Source organism: Camelina sativa, chromosome 5, assembly GCF_030686135.1.
Source record: "Camelina sativa cultivar CO46 ecotype springtype chromosome 5, ASM3068613v1".
Taxonomy (NCBI): domain Eukaryota; kingdom Viridiplantae; phylum Streptophyta; class Magnoliopsida; order Brassicales; family Brassicaceae; genus Camelina; species Camelina sativa.
In genome coordinates, this window is record NC_141884.1 from 11,571,738 (window position 1) to 11,588,330 (window position 16,593).

Below are 16,593 nucleotides of genomic sequence, written 5' to 3' on the forward strand. Positions count from 1 at the left end.
TAATATGTTTATATTAATTTATTAAAACCAAATTATTGTGAATTGTAAATATACATAAGTTAGGTTTTGATCTCACTTATACAGGTATAATGAAATCATTTTCTATATGATTTTTATATATGAATTCATCAATCATCTCATAAAAGCATCTTTAATTTTTGATTAATCATCTCGAATAATATTTATTTTCATAATGAATCTAAATAATATAATAAATAATATATAAGTTTTCTTGCATTTTTTGGACAGTGGAAAAACTATTGAATGAACTAAGAAAGCTATAAAATCATAATTGAGAATTTTTTTTTAATTTTTGTACATTTTTTGAAAATTACTTATTTAAAAAATATTTATGTAATATAAACTATTAAATAATTAATTTATTCAATAATTTACTAAACTTATTTAAAAATATATAATTTTTATTATATTAATTTCAAACTCACGTGATGCGTAAGACATATTATCTAGTAAACACTATAATATACAAATATAATTACATTGCTATGTGACGGTGTTGGTGTTGGTCTTTACCACTTTAAAAGGTGAGTAATTTGAATTTGATTTGATATATTTATGTCAAGTAAAGAATTAAAGGGATCCAATCATCTAAATATTAAAATTATATATTTACGACCTTAAACAACAAGAGATTATTAAGTACTGTAATTTAATAGTATTATTATAATAAACCAAAGAAGCAAACTGTACGTTTACACCCCTATGATCGGCCCTAATGATTTAGAATGAGTGCATTGGAATTAACTAGCAATCAAATTAACGTGGATCCCATTAAGATTTGATTTCACTTTTATATTGCCTTTTATGTTTATCCTACAGGAGAAAAATGAGTCCTCTATTCTAATCTTCTTTTTTAAAAAAATTCGTTTGACTGAAAACATAAAGGACAAATCTAAACTCTTTCCTGGAAATTGACAAAAGAAAAAAAGCTTCGAAGCGATATATGAAAAAGGCATAAAACATGGTTTTACTATTTGGAAGAACAAAAGAAAAAACTCTGCTGCCACAGATTTTCATTAAATTAGAAATATTGTAGAAAATACTAGTATATTAGTTGTAATTACATTGTTAATGTCAAATGAAAATTCAATGTATAGATAAGTTAAATAAAAATAATAATGAAGATGAAGGCTAATTTTCTATTAATTTGGTCTAAGCTGTAAATATTCCATTTGACATGGGTTCACGTCTTCCGATACAAACTGAAACTGGAGCTGATAGTGCTTGCCGACCAATATCTTTATCATTATACTGGATGATTGACCCGATCATCTCAGATTTTGTTTGAAGCATAACAAGTTAACAACATAAAAGTAAAAGTTTAATCATAATATAGATACTGTTAATAATAATAATGATTTCTTTAAAAGAATATTATGACATGAATTTAGTATATTTAAGCAAAAATAACTAAAAGTAAACTGTTATGTTATGTGTATATTTTACTCATTTGTACGTTTTGTAAAGTCTTATATATGTATAAAGGACTTAATGGTACATATGTGAGTCCATAAAGTAGGATTATCGAATGCTTGATACGAGATGAAAGAAGAAAGTGGCTAAGACACGAGAGAGAGAGACAGAGTGGGTGAAACCGTGAAGACGATACAAATCAAAGAGCTCTTTATTTTTCCAAAACAAAGAATAGTGTATATATTTTCTTACAAATAGACCAAAATGCTCTTTCAAGAACCAACAAAAAGAACACTCACTGCCTGTGAGACCATGAATCAAACCAGAGGCAGCTTAAAGACATTCTTGTTTCTGTCCTACATTTGGTGCCTCTGCCTGTTCCACAGCTATCCACACTGAACTATGAATTCTCTCATTTTAGTATCCTCTAAGTTCTCTTCATCTTTAGAGTTATGCCACTCCGGTTGATAATTTAAGCGCAGTGATTTATAAAGAAGCTGGGCTGCTTTTTGAGCCAAAACATCTTCAGTTCATTATCCCCGAAAAGGAATTGGTGTTAGCACAGCGTGTACTCACAATCGAGCAAGCCTCTAAGTATCTCTTCACAGTTTGGGCGTTCCTCAGGCTCTGCCCAACAATCTGCAGAGAAGATTTGGTGGTTAACTTTACTCAGACTGTAGCAGTTGAGAAACATGAGAGAATAAACAAAAAGATCGACTAAAGTGGCCTTCAACAACATTAAACCTGCAATCAATTTGCTGAGTGGACCTTCAGGAATCTCCAAACGTGACCCTTCATGCGCAACAGCAAAGACAACCTAAGAGACGACATTCTATCAGTAATCAAATTCACATTCCAAACAAATGAAATTATTTACCCTGAACGAAGTGGTGAATGAGAGAATAGACATATGGTACAGCATATTATACCTTTTCAGGTGGAACTCCTTCCCATGGTTTACGTAAAGTAGAAAGTTCCCACATTATGACCCCAAGACTAAAGATATCACATTTCTCTGTGAAAGGCTTGTTGCGAATGAGTTCTGGAGCCATCCACTCTGGTGTGCCAGCAGATGACGTGTCCTTCATATTTTCATCAGTCATTATTCTTGAGAGCCCAAAATCACATATCTTGACTGTCCAATGTTTGTCCACTAGACAGTTGGCACTCTTTAGGTCACGGTGAACTATCTTCATCCGGTGTATGCACATCAAACCCCTTAAGCATCCCATAAGAAATACAAAACAGCATGAGATAAGCATATGTAGCTTAAAACATATAATCAAGGGAAATATGCAAGGAATCACAGAACAAAACAAATTATGTGACTTGATCCCTGTTTCTCATGTATAAGAGTGTAACTGAGCCTATCTTTCTTCAGTGGAAGTCATTTATGTTTTTGCTCACTCCACTAAGATAAAATTAATACTTAATAAGGAACTGATAACTAAAAAGAAAGATGACAGAAGCCACAAGTAGTCAGTACTGCACCCTAATATACATCATAGTTCATGCGTTCTGCATGCAAATTCTACTAATCCTCAGAGACTCACAAACCATGATCCACACTTTCATGAACATCAAAGGCAAACAAGGAACAAAACAAATTGAAGCAAGCTATGTACCTGCAGATGTCTCTTAGCATCCTGAGCCTTCTGTGCCAGCTAAGTTTCTTCTTTTGACCACTCATGTGGATCAAATAATACAAAGATCCCAGCTCCATGTATTCCGTGATCATGGATAAGCGTGGAGGTTTTGTGCATGCACCGAGAAATAATACAACTGCAGTAACATAAATCACGAGTCACGAATTATTTGATAATTACTTGTTAACGATGACAAGATAAAAAGCGAGGGAACATAAGGAAAAGAAAATCACCATTTGGGTGGCGAACGCGGCTATAGAGAGAACCACAGATGCCAGAACATGCAAAATCATTAGTAGATGTACATAGGGATTGATCCAAGAATGACCAAGGATTTGGTAACAAAATACCTGAGAATTGATATCTCATTGCAGAAATCTTCCATGTTTTCGGCAGTAAGATCTTGCTCGAGAAACAATTTAATTGCAACATCTGTCCCATTCCATACCCCGCGAAAAACTTCACCAAAAAATCCTAGATACAACATATAAGACAATGTTTCTTTACATGAAGTTTTTGAGATTTAGTTAATATGGACAAACAGAGAATCAATATAACAGAGATGTGGATTTGCAAAAAATGTTGGACATGGCATACAAGATAAGCCTCATACCTCATTTATCTATAGTTTAGTTTACAGAAGAATCATGTGTCCGTGATTAAAAGAATATTTGCACACAACACTCTTGTGTAAAGGCAAGAATACAGCCATCTTTTGCTGTATTACCTATTGGATATCTCAAAAGATTACAGATTTTTTTTTAATATGGCACAATAGTTCCCTGTGAACTTTACAGTATATATTAGATTATAAAGATCAACTGTTTAGATATTACAAGTTTTTTGCTACAACTAAGAAATTGTTTATTTGTCTAGATAAACCGTCCTCCTGTTTTTTTCTTTGGTCAGAAATTTGTCTTTGCTTATGCTATTTCTTTATGACATAAACATCAAATTTTAGGGATCCGTGATTAACACTAATTGGCTAGTCAAAATGAACTTACACTTGCTTAACTACATTTGTCTATATCAAAGGTAGTAGTAATTTGGAGTAGCTTACCTATTCCCACCCGAGTTCCAACAGTCAACTCTGAGAAGTCAATGTCCCATTCTTGATAGGGTAATAAAGGCTGATTCTGCAATGTGGAAGACTCAACCACTTTATTCCATGTATCCTTGACTGCAAATTCTGAAGGCCCTCTTCGTCCAAATGTTTGACACCTGTAAGCATGGGGAGATGACGGCAATGACATTGTCTTCTTAGAATTTAACTCATCATCAAGATGTAGACCGGACACCTGAGAAAACACAAACCAGAATCACAAGAAATTTAGAGGTACGAGCTCATAGATTCAATATCTTGTGCAGAGACCCTCTGGAGCAACTCAGAACTTTAGACCGGTTAAACAATGGGAAAAGATTATGGATATCAGAGCCCAAACTTACATTGTTATCGATACCTGAACTGTTTTCATCCTCTCGGCCATGCAAGAGACGGTTTTGCTTTGATTTCTCATACATTTCTCGTACAGCGCTTCAATAATTTGAAACATGAGAGTCAATACACAAGCAAATCATAAAATCACAGCTAATTCCTTATGAGTTCTTCCTCACGATTCTCAGTACCATTATCACAAAGCTTTTATGACTATGAGGGTAAATATATAGATCCATGGTCATCCTATAACCATCTTACAGAAACCTAAGCATTTTAGAGTTTGGTGATTGCAGTTTTGCATTTTAAATAACTCATGCCAAATTTCCATAATACTTGATCAACTTAGATTGACAAAAATACTTCAATATAGAGCCTTCAATATGCACGCTGGTACTGACCAAATGCTGCTAAATGAAAAAAGAAACAATGCACATGGATAATAATACCAACCTTGCAATGTCATCCCCAATCTCTGGTGTGATCCTAAAACTTCGCCGTCTAGTTTTACGAATTTCTGATGTGGATGAACTGTTTGAAAGCTAGATAATATTAAAAATTGCTTACATAGCCAATGAAATAAACATATTGTGTAGGCATCTAGTGATAATCAGATCAGGATACTGAAACAATGCAAAATTTGTAAATATTAATATCACAGCATTGGAGTGAAAAACACAGACTAATACTGATCCTTGAGCATTAACATGTAAGATAAGAAAAATCCAGCAAAGATTGATCGATCCTGTAAACATTTTGGCATGTACTACCATAAGAATGAGCTACCTTGAAGGAGATGCATCACCAGCGTAATCCCTATATGAATTTCTGCCAGAACTCAATATTGATCGTCCACGTGATCGCATAGATGGGTGTTCTGGGCTGCAAATGTAACAAATGGCCAACTTTCATCAGTTGGGTATAGAGAAAACAATCAGTTGGGTAATATCTCTAAAGACACACTTAATAAAACTCATACAGAATCGCTAATCACACAGGCCCGGAAACATTTTTATAAGGAGATTTAAATATAGAAGCAACAAAAATGCCCGAAAATACCTTGAGCTAGCTGTTCTCTGTTCAGCAATCACTTTTCTGCGGCTACGTCTCCAGAATACAGTGGCAACATTTGGTTCACTGTGTGAGGTGTTGCTGAAGGAAAAAAAGCACATTTCTATTATACCAATCATTGTACTGATTCCATTATACAACTTGTCATAATAGTTACCTCAATTTCCTTTCAATAGCAGGTCTGAGCATCAAATTACGCAGTGATGAACCGGATGCATTTGGATATCCTTCTAACTTCCGATGAAATTGAAGATTATCATCTTTTTCTGTACTGTAGCATAGGAAACGATTTATCACTCCAGGGAAAGCTTATCACAAGAGACGTTCTAGAATGATCTTATTGTAATATGTTTTAGAAAGAAAATCACACAACGGAAGCGGACCTCTCAGGATCTCTTCTCTCATATAAAGGACTATTTGGCTCCAGAGGTGAGTCACAAGAGTCGTTTTCTGCAGAATCACTCTCTCCAGCAGGTGAGATATGTGACATGAAAATTGCCTTGGCTGATCGTGGTACCAACTGACCAGGAAACCGAATTAGATCAACAAGTAGTTCAACGGAATTCAGCACAACTATAACAGACATGTGTTTGTTAGAGTCCATGCAATCCACAGTCCCATCACTAGGCAGACCCTGCTCATGTGAATCAAAAGGGAAACTGATTTGAGTAATAAAAGACATATAGCATAATATCCAATCATCTGCAAATTTTCTTTTTGCAACATATTCAAAAATGCAGCTAAAGAAAGCAAAAAAAATGAATTATCAGAAACTAAGGCTCACCACCACCAGCCGACTTTCGAGTCCTACAGTATCAGCTAAAACTTTGAACAAAATTGCTCGAGCTCGACAACAACCACGCTTAATTTGGCCAAGCAACTGAGCACCATGGTTTTCAAACAAGAACGCATTTTCCTCTAGAGCAAGTTTTGAAGGGCTTTCCAGTGTTGGACGTTTGTAAAAGTCAGATACCTGTTTGAGGAGAATGAATTTTATAGGTAAAAGGGCACTAACAAACATAGAACTTTCCATCAACTTCCAACCAGAGCCACAAATGAATATATCTCATTGTTGCTAAAAGAATTGCATGATGGCATCAACTCCCTTTTCCTTATTAATAAAAACAGAAATTGAGGTAACAGTATATCCAGAGCAAGAAATAAATTTAGAGAAAATCACTGGCAGAGAGTGCAATAAAACATAAAAATGGACACGGTTTAAGAAATAAATGCCCAAATACGAGAATATGCAATGAGAAACTGTGACAAAGAGGGAAGATTCATTACAGAATTCCTACCGTTCCAGCTATTTTCTTGATCACCAAAGCAGGATTTGAGCCGCTGACAAGTGTAGTGATCAACTGTTTTAGCATTGCGATCTTCTTATCTTTTTGAAAATCAACAAGAATAACTTCAATTCTGACACCTTCCTCTCCCAAAGCATGAAGCTCACTCGGAGTAGGTAGTCTATTATATAGTTCCTTTACTCTCTTATCCTGGAGCAAAAATTGACATCAGAAACTGTATCTTCCTACTAAGACAGATCCCCAAAGGCACGAAAGCCAGCGTACACAAGCGAAGAAAAAACTGAAAACGAAAATACCGCTCACCGGAACAACTGAGTAGAAGCCATTAGGAACCGGTTCAGAGAGCATTCCGGTATTCCAAAGATGCTGTGATGCTCTCTGACCAGGAGAGCAATCCTGCTCAACACTTCTAGGGGAATCCTTACTCAAAGCTTCACCTTGAGGTTCAAAAGAAAGCGACTTAACCCTTTCAGCAAGTTCTGAAGATCCCTGCTGTGTAGGGCTTGATGATTCATCTCGTCTCTCTTCCATCTCTCTCTCTCAGAAAATTCGGTATATTATTTTTATTCCTTTGTATCAAAATTTTCTTCCTTCACCATCTCTTACCCCATAAAAGGCTTTCTAAATCGAGAACAATACTTTGATTGGTGTAGAATCTGACCCATCTGCTCTTGTTTTCTGCACTAAATGAGAAAAAGACATGTAACCTTTTTGTTAGACAGAGAAATTAGCTGAAAATGTGGTAAGACAGCAAAGAACATGGGTAAAACGAGGTTTGTAATTTTGCCTCAACTAAGATTGGTTAAAAACGAGCAAGCAAAACCAAGAAGAAGAACACTGTAGTCATAAAAGCAAAAACTTTATGTCATCAATTCGTTTAAAAATTGGCCCACAGACTTAAATATCAAGAAAAAAGATTCGACATTTACCTCAAACCCGCACAAAAAGGTACAAATTTTTCAAACCTAATTCTAGCTGTATGATACATTCATTTCACATCAAAGAGCCAACAACAACACAAATGCCCAATTACAAAGGACACTTCCTCTTAAACGCTTAACTCTATAACAAACGAGAGAGCACTAACGAAACCCTCATATTCATCAAACCCACATTACAGATAACAACAAATTCAATGACCGAGAAAAACGCATCCGTATGATTCAATCAAAAAAAAAAAAAGCAACCCTTTAATAATAAAGATCAAAATATAAAAAGAAAGAAAATGTGAAAAGATAAATAGGATCGGAGAGGAGGAGAATCGATAATACCGGAGATAACAATGGGGACACAGAGCATAATCGGAGAAGGCTTCGCTCCTTTTGTCTGAGGAAGAAGAAGAAGAAGGAGGAAGGATCACGTGGGAAGGAAGGAGATAGTGAAGAGAGATGGGGAGAGAGGTCACGTGACATTTGGGGGAATCCAGCTGGCGATGGGCTGTTGGGCCTATCGACTGTCTCATATGCTTCCAAGTCAATGCTTCCTCTTATTGGACCCTACTTTATTTATTCATACGTTACTCTTTTCTATATTTATGTATTTAATATCTTACTAGTGACATTTTTATACTATATATTTAAAAAAAAAAAAAAAAAAAAAAGTAAAATATCAGGAAATTTTTTTAATTATGTCGGGAAATTACTATATATACATAACTATGTATATGTATTTCTAGTACAAAATTCACTAGGAGTTTGAGATTCCGAAAGAAATAAAAAAAAGAGAAAAGTGAAAAGAAGAAAAATGAAAGGTACAGGTCTGTCTCTCTGTGTACGAGTGTGTACGACTAGGACGAATCACAGAGAGAAACTGTCGGCAAAAGGACGTTAAAAACAAAATTGATGCACGTGCCAGATGAGACCTCCTCACGCGTCTTTCCCCCTCTTTTACAATAAATATCTTTTCTGTTCATCTTAATACTAGCGCACTCCCTAAATTGACAAATAACACGTATAAATTAATTAAGCACTTGTTGACAACAACAAATAAAGATTAAGCACTTCAAAAAATGCATCGAGTTGGCTGAGATACTTGAACAGACCAAAAACGCCCATACCCGACGACTTGTAGAATAGCATTTCGGATAACCATGCACATCTTTAAACCACTGCCATGGATAATGGATTGCCGGCAAATATCACAAGTTTTTGAAAGTTTTTTTTTTCTTTCTTTTAATATAAATTGTGGGTATGCCAAATAAATTTTAAAATAAAATAAAAAATAGCTTGGTTGGGCCACGAGAGCTTCAGTAGCCTTTGGCCCATTTGTAAGGTCATTTCGACTTACAGTTCTCAATGAACAACAACCTTATTCTTCGCAGCAAATATATATAACAATCTTTATATGGTTGTTCGTTCTTTTCAACTCTTTATTTTATTTTGGCGTAAACTTAATTATGACAACTACAGTAGTGTATAGACGTACGTTGATATACATATTAGATCTGTTATTATCTCAAACATGTCAACTCCGTGTAGGAGAACATTTTTATTTTGAATTTTGGGGAGGTACTAATACTATATGGTATCCTGTAATATAGACTTACACGGATGTATTTATTATTCCATCCAAATCTAAAAGATAAGAAACCTGTTAACAATTTATTCATTTTCCACTTCACCTGCTTAAGTCAAACTGCATAATAGTAATAGCTATCACTGCAAAAAATCATTGGGAAAAAACAAAAACTAAAATGAGAGGAAGATTTTAAAAGATAAGAAAGAGAGACCAAAGGAAGTGACGTACTTCACTGTCTTTACCTCATTTATTTCTTTGTGTATTAACTGCTTATCCGTGGATGCTTCAGTTAAATTTTCAAGAATTCAAGTGCTATATATGCTGGATTTTTTATAACTTGAAATTTTTGTGATAGAAAGGTTTTATGAATTCAACGTGAAGTCACAGTGTAGCACTATACTTACCAGCCGTTTTGAACATCTTATACCAATTTTTTTTTTTGGGTTAAAAGTGTAACACATCGTATAAGAATTCTAAACTAGTATTAAGAAAGACATTCCGGATAATTGTTATTTTAAAGGCTCGGACTACGAAAGAAATTTGGCTGTAATAAGTGGACCACCAGACCAGATACGTCGGTCATATTCGAAAAGGAGTAATTTATTAGTAAATAGTGCAACTTCACCATCACGGATTACGCACGTCAATAAATACCAAAAATACAAAATGTAAAGTAACCGATGACCACACCACTCCTCCTCACAGGATTCACTGACGAAAGAATTGAGATCTGATGACTCTATTAACTAACGTATCATTATCTACACTCCAAATGTTAGAAAAAGGTTCTTTTCTTTCTTGTTTTGGTCACTACTCTCTATTTGTTTATATATAATCTTCTGACAACCTAGCATCAGATTTATTCTTCTTTTCTTTTTTTTTTTTTGTTCCCCACTACTCTATAGTAGTATATACATTTTTGTTATTTGTTTTAAAGTATACTGGATTTGTTCACATATATCTAGCATTCACATATTTGATTTGTGAATGTTGGATTTATCGATACTATTTTTATTTTGAACATGTATTCACAATATGCAACATGTTTTCTGAAAACTATTATATTCTTACTAATAGAAATGTTTGTATTATTCAACATATATATAATATCATTGTTTTTTGTTTTTTCGTCATAACTAATGTCATTTACAGATTTACTTTTTGAAATGTATAGATCTCGTTGCCATTACCTTACCTTTAGAGATTAGTATATACTTATCGTCCCATCTTGTATCATATTTTTAAAAATAGTTCAAAACATAATCACCATGTGGTAGTTATCCGATTTATTTCATTGTTATCTCCCAACTATACCTAATTTAATCATAGAAAATCTCCAACTAATGAGCATACTTGAAAACGATCTGTATAAATTATTTCGAGGAACAAAACAAAACATCTCTGGTATAATATTTGCATGCCCACTAAATTCTCCCTATTAATTATTATTATACCAAGCACATGAGATGAACGTAGAAAAAAAATGATGACAGAGACAGAAAGACATAAGGAAAAATGCAACAACTAGTGTGAACAAAAAAAGAGGAAAAAATAAAATTCCATTTTTAGCATTACTAAATTAATCAACATGCATTATATAACAATTATTCTGTATTTATATAAAATTAAAAAGAAAAACTGATGTTATTATTCAAAGAAAGGGACAAATCAAAAGTGACGGAGGCAGCCTAAAGAGAAACAAGTAGGAAGAATATGACAACCTCATATATTCGTTTCACCTCACCTCTCCTCTCTTCATTAATATTTTCATTCACTTGTCTTCTCTTCTCTGATCTCTTTCTTCTTCTTCTTCTCCATCTCTCTCTATCTTCAACTCCGCGTTTTCTAACTGGTACGTTTTTCCCACCTCTCTCTCTCTATATGTATCTTTATGTCTCTGTTTCGTCTTCTTCTTCCTGCAGTACTATTAATCATTACTCTGTACTCTGTTTCTTCTAAAAGAAACACAATCTTGAGCTCTTTGGCTTCTCACCCTCTCTGGTCTTCTGCTTCTGATTCTTATACACAATAAGTACGAATACGTATCTGCGTATACTCTTGTGTATTTTTAGATTTCGATTAGAAAGAAAAAAAGAAACTAAAGATCAAATATTTTTCTTTGTTTGTTTTTACTAATTTCTCAAATTGGTTTTGGATTCACCTTTGAGTCTGTATTTGTTTGCTTCATACTCTTGTTGGGTTTTCATATTAACGAAGAAAGATCAAATCTTGATATGTTTTCAAGAAGCGGTGAATAAGTTCCATCAAGACTTACCACTATTGAGTTTATTGTGCAAACTACATCATGTTTGAAGTTATTACAAGTCTTCTAATGATGATTTTGATTATGCAGAAGCAATCCATGTTAATGGGGAGCTTAATGATGGAAGAGAAGCAATTAGATTTCAACCGGCCGCTTATATCCATCAGACGTCCTATGCAAACTTCAGAATCTGAGAGCAAAACAAGATCTTTTGATTCAGTGACCAACAAGGTTCTTCCTTCTCCACCTGTTTACAAGTCTGATATCAAGTCAGGTCCTGTGAGAAATCCAGGAACTGTTCCTTTCCAATGGGAACATCAACCCGGAAAGCCGAAAGACGAAAGGAAACCGGTTTTACAAAGTAACGTTGAGCCACATTTTGTGCCAAAGCTTCCTCCTGGTAGAGTGAGAGTAGAGTTAGTGAGGAAAGCTGAAGCCAGAGCTGATCACCAGACCAAAACTGTTAGTAATAATGTATCATCATATCATGTGGAGGATGCAAAGAGTTCTAGTTCACGGTTTGATGATTATGATAGTGATGGTACCTATCTTGATGCAACTGATACACTTTCAAGATCTGAGTCATTCTTCTTCAACTGTAGTAATGTTAGTGGTGTGAATGGTTTGGATGGTTCAGGAATACTAGTAGAGCCATTTGGGACTTTATCTAGTGATCGACAGACACAGGATCTAATGATGGGGAGATTCTTGCCTGCAGCTAAAGCCTTGACTTCAGAAACATCTCCACATCTTGTTAGGAAACCGCCTAAACCAGAAGAACCGGTGAAGCAGTTGAAGAAGAAACAGAACAAAGTCGAGCAGAATCCGTATCGGTTCCATCATTCACTAGATCAAGAAGAAGAGGAAGATGAAAATACAAGCAGCATGGCTTCTGGTGTTTGTGGATTAGTCCCTCAAATCTGCTTGAGAAGCTCTTTAGGACTATTGAATCCAGTTCCATCTGTGAGAATGCAGGCGCAAAGAGCTGTTTCTGTTCGTCGTATGCGTTCTAAGTATCAAGATCCTGCATCTACTAATGAAAGTCAGAACAAGGTACAAACCAATGAAGATAAGAGTAAGTTGAAGCTAGTTGCACAAGGGTCTTCTCAAGGTGAGTCCTTATCAGTATCTTCTATTCCACAAGGAAAGGAAAAACTTGAGAACTTTGGCACTGCTTCACGCGCAAAAGTCAGCAAAAATTTTGGTGAGCTCTTGGCTAGCGATGATAATACATGGGAACCTTCCTCTGAGACTCCTGTGGCAGAGAAAACTCTGTATGTAGACACTGTTCATTCAGTGGATAAGAAGGTACAAGATGAGACCAAGAAGCAATCTTTATCAAAAGAGTGTCCTTCACTAGAGATTGTTCCTGTCAAAGATGTTCAGAACTTGACTGAAGTCGATGAAGAAGCTGCTATCTCAGAATCTAAAAGCACCAAGGAAATGAATGATAGTAGAGATGAGGATTTCACTAAATTCTCAAGTGTAAAAGTTGAAGAGTGTCCTGATCAAGCTATTGTTGCAGTGCCAGAATCCAATGTGGTAGAGATTACAAAGGAGAAGAAGATTAATCTTGAAGACCAGTTGCAGGGAATCACAAAAAATCTTGAAAAAAGTCCAAGGATTCATCATCGGTCATCTTATCACACTGTTCCTCCACCACCATTACCAAAAGCTCCTTCAGATTCTTGGTTAAAGCGTACATTACCAACAATACCATCTAAGAACAACTCATTCACATGGTTACAGTCTTTTGGCGATGAGAATCACTTCAACAACAAGGTTCAAACAAATCCAAAGTGGGAAACTATGGTCAAAACGTCCAATACACAACAAGGTTTTGTGTGCTTCTCCAAGGTAAACAAACAAGAATCTTAACCCTTCACTTTTTACAAATGTGTCTAATTTTTTTTGAAGTTAAAGACTTATAAAACATGTCTTTAATCTTTCAGGAAACACTCAACACTATACCAGAGGCATAGCAAGACCAAAACACAGTGGAGGTAATGAAGAAACTGTAAATTTTTCACACCAAATTACATGTAAATCTCAACATTAATAAAGAAGGGGAATGACCAATAAAGTTTGTTCTTTTTTCTTTCTTATAATTATTTGTGTAAATCTGAATCAAAAGGTTCAATGATAAAGAGAAAAGCTTTGGAGATATAATTGTCTGTCACTTGTTGGGGGGAGGTTTCTTGTTGAAGTGATGTACAGCTCATGTTAACAGAGATTTTATGGCAATAATACTCCATAACGTGACACTGCTTCTTTATTCTCTACTACTAGACTTTGTTTTGTTCTTTTGTAATTTGTTTTTAATATATAGCACTAGAAAGGAAACCTGAAAACTGCAGAACTGAATTGAATACATTGACGTAATTAGACACTAGAGGAATGATTGAGACAATTAATATTGGTGTGAAAATATTCAAATTTCATCTCTTTATATCATTAGAGAAAGTAAATATCTCAAACAAAGTCTAGAGAAAGTAAAAACAAAAGTTAGAGAGAAAGAGAGAGAGAGGTTTCTTCATCAGCTAGTTTGAGACATGAAAGGAGCTAATGCTTTTGGTGATGTTTTGTTCTTGATCTTCATGTTTCTTCTGTCTTTATCACTTGTAACCGTGGCGGTTTTTGCTTGCGCTAAAAAGAAGAAGGATTCAGGTAGCTGTTGGCGTGGCGGTGGTGGTGGTGGCGGTTGCGGTTGCGGAGGAGGAGGTTGCGGTGGTGGAGGAGGTTGCGGTGGTGGAGGAGGTTGCTAGATATATCTTTGGGTACTTTTCTTAGAACGTATATTTGGATGTGTGTAACCGATTTGCTTAGAACATCTAGGCATACCTAAGCACTCATAATCTTAATATCTTATCTTATTCTCGCATCGTCCTATTATCAGTTTAATGTTACTTTAATAGATCTTTGTTTGGTTTTTTTATCTTTCCCGCGGAATCATTTTCATGAATGATTTGTCACCAGATCATGTTATGTATTGCTACAATATATCAAAATATTGTTGTATGTTATCTGTGCAGTTAGTATTATCGTAGAAAGCCAAATGTTTTGATGTGTGCTTTAGACATTCTAAACTTAAGGTTAAGCCTGTTTTCCGACCAATGTGACCGATTTGTTTTTAACCTTAAAAGATAGATATATCCTCGGTCGACGACTTTTGTATGTGTAAACAAACATCACTTGATAAATGGGATCGACGACCTTTAGGTACGAGCGTATGTACCCACACTTCACCAAATATGAAATATGAGTTATCACATGCAATCAGTGGGTTTGGGTTGATAAATGGGATCGACGACCTTTAGGTCTTCATAGACTGATTTATTTTAGCAACAATTTGATATAGTTACGTATAGAATATGTATGCTGCTAATCTGACAATTATATCATGTATATATCAACTTCCACACGATAAAATGGTTTAGTATACAAAAAAAACATAGTATAATATAATAAATGGATTACGATCGTCCATGTGCTTTTAGTCCAGAGACCTTATCCTAAGACTTTTAAACATCCTTCAAAACTCAAATTGGACCAAATGTTAGAAAACGTTAAAAAATGTAGCCATCTGGCTCTATAAAGACCATATTTTTCTGAAATAAATAACATCAAAGAAACTTGTAGATTTTGATCGTAATTCGTAAATATATACGTAACGTTAGCCAATAGTTTTCCATTCAAAGAGTTATCGGAAAGCATATAAATTCTCACCCAAAACGGAATAAAAAAGTTTCAAACTTAAACCAAAACTTGATTCAGACCCGCACGTACGTGCGGAATTGATTTCAAAAACTAAGTTTACTAATATGATTGTAAACTATTTTTTAAGAATGTTATTAATATTTAAGATTCAAACTTTACTTTTGGTTTAGAAAAAAAAAGAATGATCGAATTTGTTTATGTTATCAATAAAGACAACAACAATAAAAAAAAAAGTAGTCAGAGTAAACGTTATGTTTATTTTGGGACAGAAAATGTGTCTCATCATGTATATGTTAAGTTTTTTCCATCGCATAACTAAGGTTTTAATAATAATTTAACTATTTGAGATTTTATATTTTAGTCCAACAAATAAGAAAATATGTAAGAGATTCAGAATTGTATATACAACATTTTATTGGTAGATATATCTATTTGATATGACATTTAGAACATAAACTTATATTGGGTAGCTTTCATAAAATTGTTATTGCTTCACCATAAATTTTGAACCAACATGATAGCGAACCCGGATCGATTGTGATCTGGATTAGTGATCAGCTAGAATTCTGTTAAACTCGGTAACCATCAAACCAATTAAAAACACCAAAAAATTCATGAACCGGATGACATAAACAAAGTTGTCAAATAGATTACACTCGTCTGATATGTCTGCCCTGCAATAAATTAAATTATATTGACCCACAAAAAACCATCTCATGTACTCCACATAAGTAAATGTTATGTATGTAATTCGTGTTACCCAAAATTCTCATCCTCATATTTTATTCAGAATAGTTTAGATAATATATTTATTTTCCGAATTACATGTTTCATTCCCTATATATATTAAATTAGATGGTTGTTTTAGAAATATCAAATAATATACTACCAAAATTAAATAAGTTTCCATATATACATTATCAAAATTAATAATCTGATTAGTTATGAACACTTTTAAAAGCGACTTTCATAAATATTGGCTACTTATCAAGTTGTTGATTTAGTTTCAATTATTTTGTAATTTGTAAACAGATCCACAAGTTTATTTGACCAGGATCCAATGGGTCAAAAAAAAATTAGCTGGTCTTTACGATCAAAAAATACAATTACCTTTTTGATTTTTTCTCTTCTAATCAAAAATATTTTATCCCTAAAATATAAAACAAAACATGTAATTCATAATTTATGTAATATATTAATAAA

At 34.2% G+C, this 16,593-nt stretch overlaps 2 protein-coding genes across 10 annotated transcripts; one reads left to right on the forward strand and one right to left on the reverse strand.

The window, feature by feature from the left end:
• Window positions 1-1,625: 1,625 nt before the first annotated feature.
• LOC147943602 (serine/threonine-protein kinase CTR1-like) lies at window positions 1,626-8,496 on the reverse strand. 6 transcript variants are annotated; one of them, XR_015556700.1, is made up of 17 exons: window positions 8,165-8,363; window positions 7,197-7,576; window positions 6,885-7,082; window positions 6,371-6,559; window positions 5,970-6,220; window positions 5,744-5,857; window positions 5,575-5,667; window positions 5,302-5,397; window positions 4,969-5,046; window positions 4,541-4,614; window positions 4,141-4,378; window positions 3,431-3,554; window positions 3,314-3,333; window positions 3,060-3,216; window positions 2,364-2,652; window positions 2,179-2,251; window positions 1,626-2,073 (listed from the first exon to the last, which is right to left on the reverse strand). XR_015556700.1 is itself a non-coding variant. In XM_087449931.1 (17 exons), exons 5-17 carry the CDS (start codon window positions 5,989-5,991, stop codon window positions 1,991-1,993), a joined length of 1,470 nt encoding a protein of 489 aa, XP_087306057.1. In that variant the 5' UTR covers window positions 5,992-6,220; window positions 6,371-6,559; window positions 6,885-7,082; window positions 7,197-7,571; window positions 8,165-8,496; the 3' UTR covers window positions 1,626-1,990. The 6 variants fall into 6 exon arrangements, 4 of the variants coding, with proteins under 4 accessions (XP_087306057.1, XP_087306055.1, XP_087306053.1 ...); XR_015556701.1 differs by having other exon boundaries at window positions 7,197-7,571; window positions 8,165-8,299; XM_087449931.1 differs by having other exon boundaries at window positions 4,527-4,614; window positions 5,744-5,852; window positions 7,197-7,571; window positions 8,165-8,496.
• A 2,590-nt stretch (window positions 8,497-11,086) lies between these two features.
• On the forward strand, window positions 11,087-14,585 carry LOC104786530 (uncharacterized). 4 transcript variants are annotated; one of them, XM_019245855.2, is made up of 4 exons: window positions 11,144-11,262; window positions 11,764-13,530; window positions 13,626-13,676; window positions 13,808-13,943. In XM_019245855.2, exons 2-3 carry the CDS (start codon window positions 11,773-11,775, stop codon window positions 13,653-13,655), a joined length of 1,788 nt encoding a protein of 595 aa, XP_019101400.1. In that variant the 5' UTR covers window positions 11,144-11,262; window positions 11,764-11,772; the 3' UTR covers window positions 13,656-13,676; window positions 13,808-13,943. The 4 variants fall into 4 exon arrangements, with proteins under 4 accessions (XP_010510260.1, XP_019101400.1, XP_087306059.1 ...); XM_010511958.3 differs by having other exon boundaries at window positions 11,087-11,262; window positions 13,626-14,585; XM_087449933.1 differs by lacking the exon at window positions 11,144-11,262 and having other exon boundaries at window positions 11,728-13,530.
• The last annotated feature ends 2,008 nt before the right edge of the window (window positions 14,586-16,593 follow it).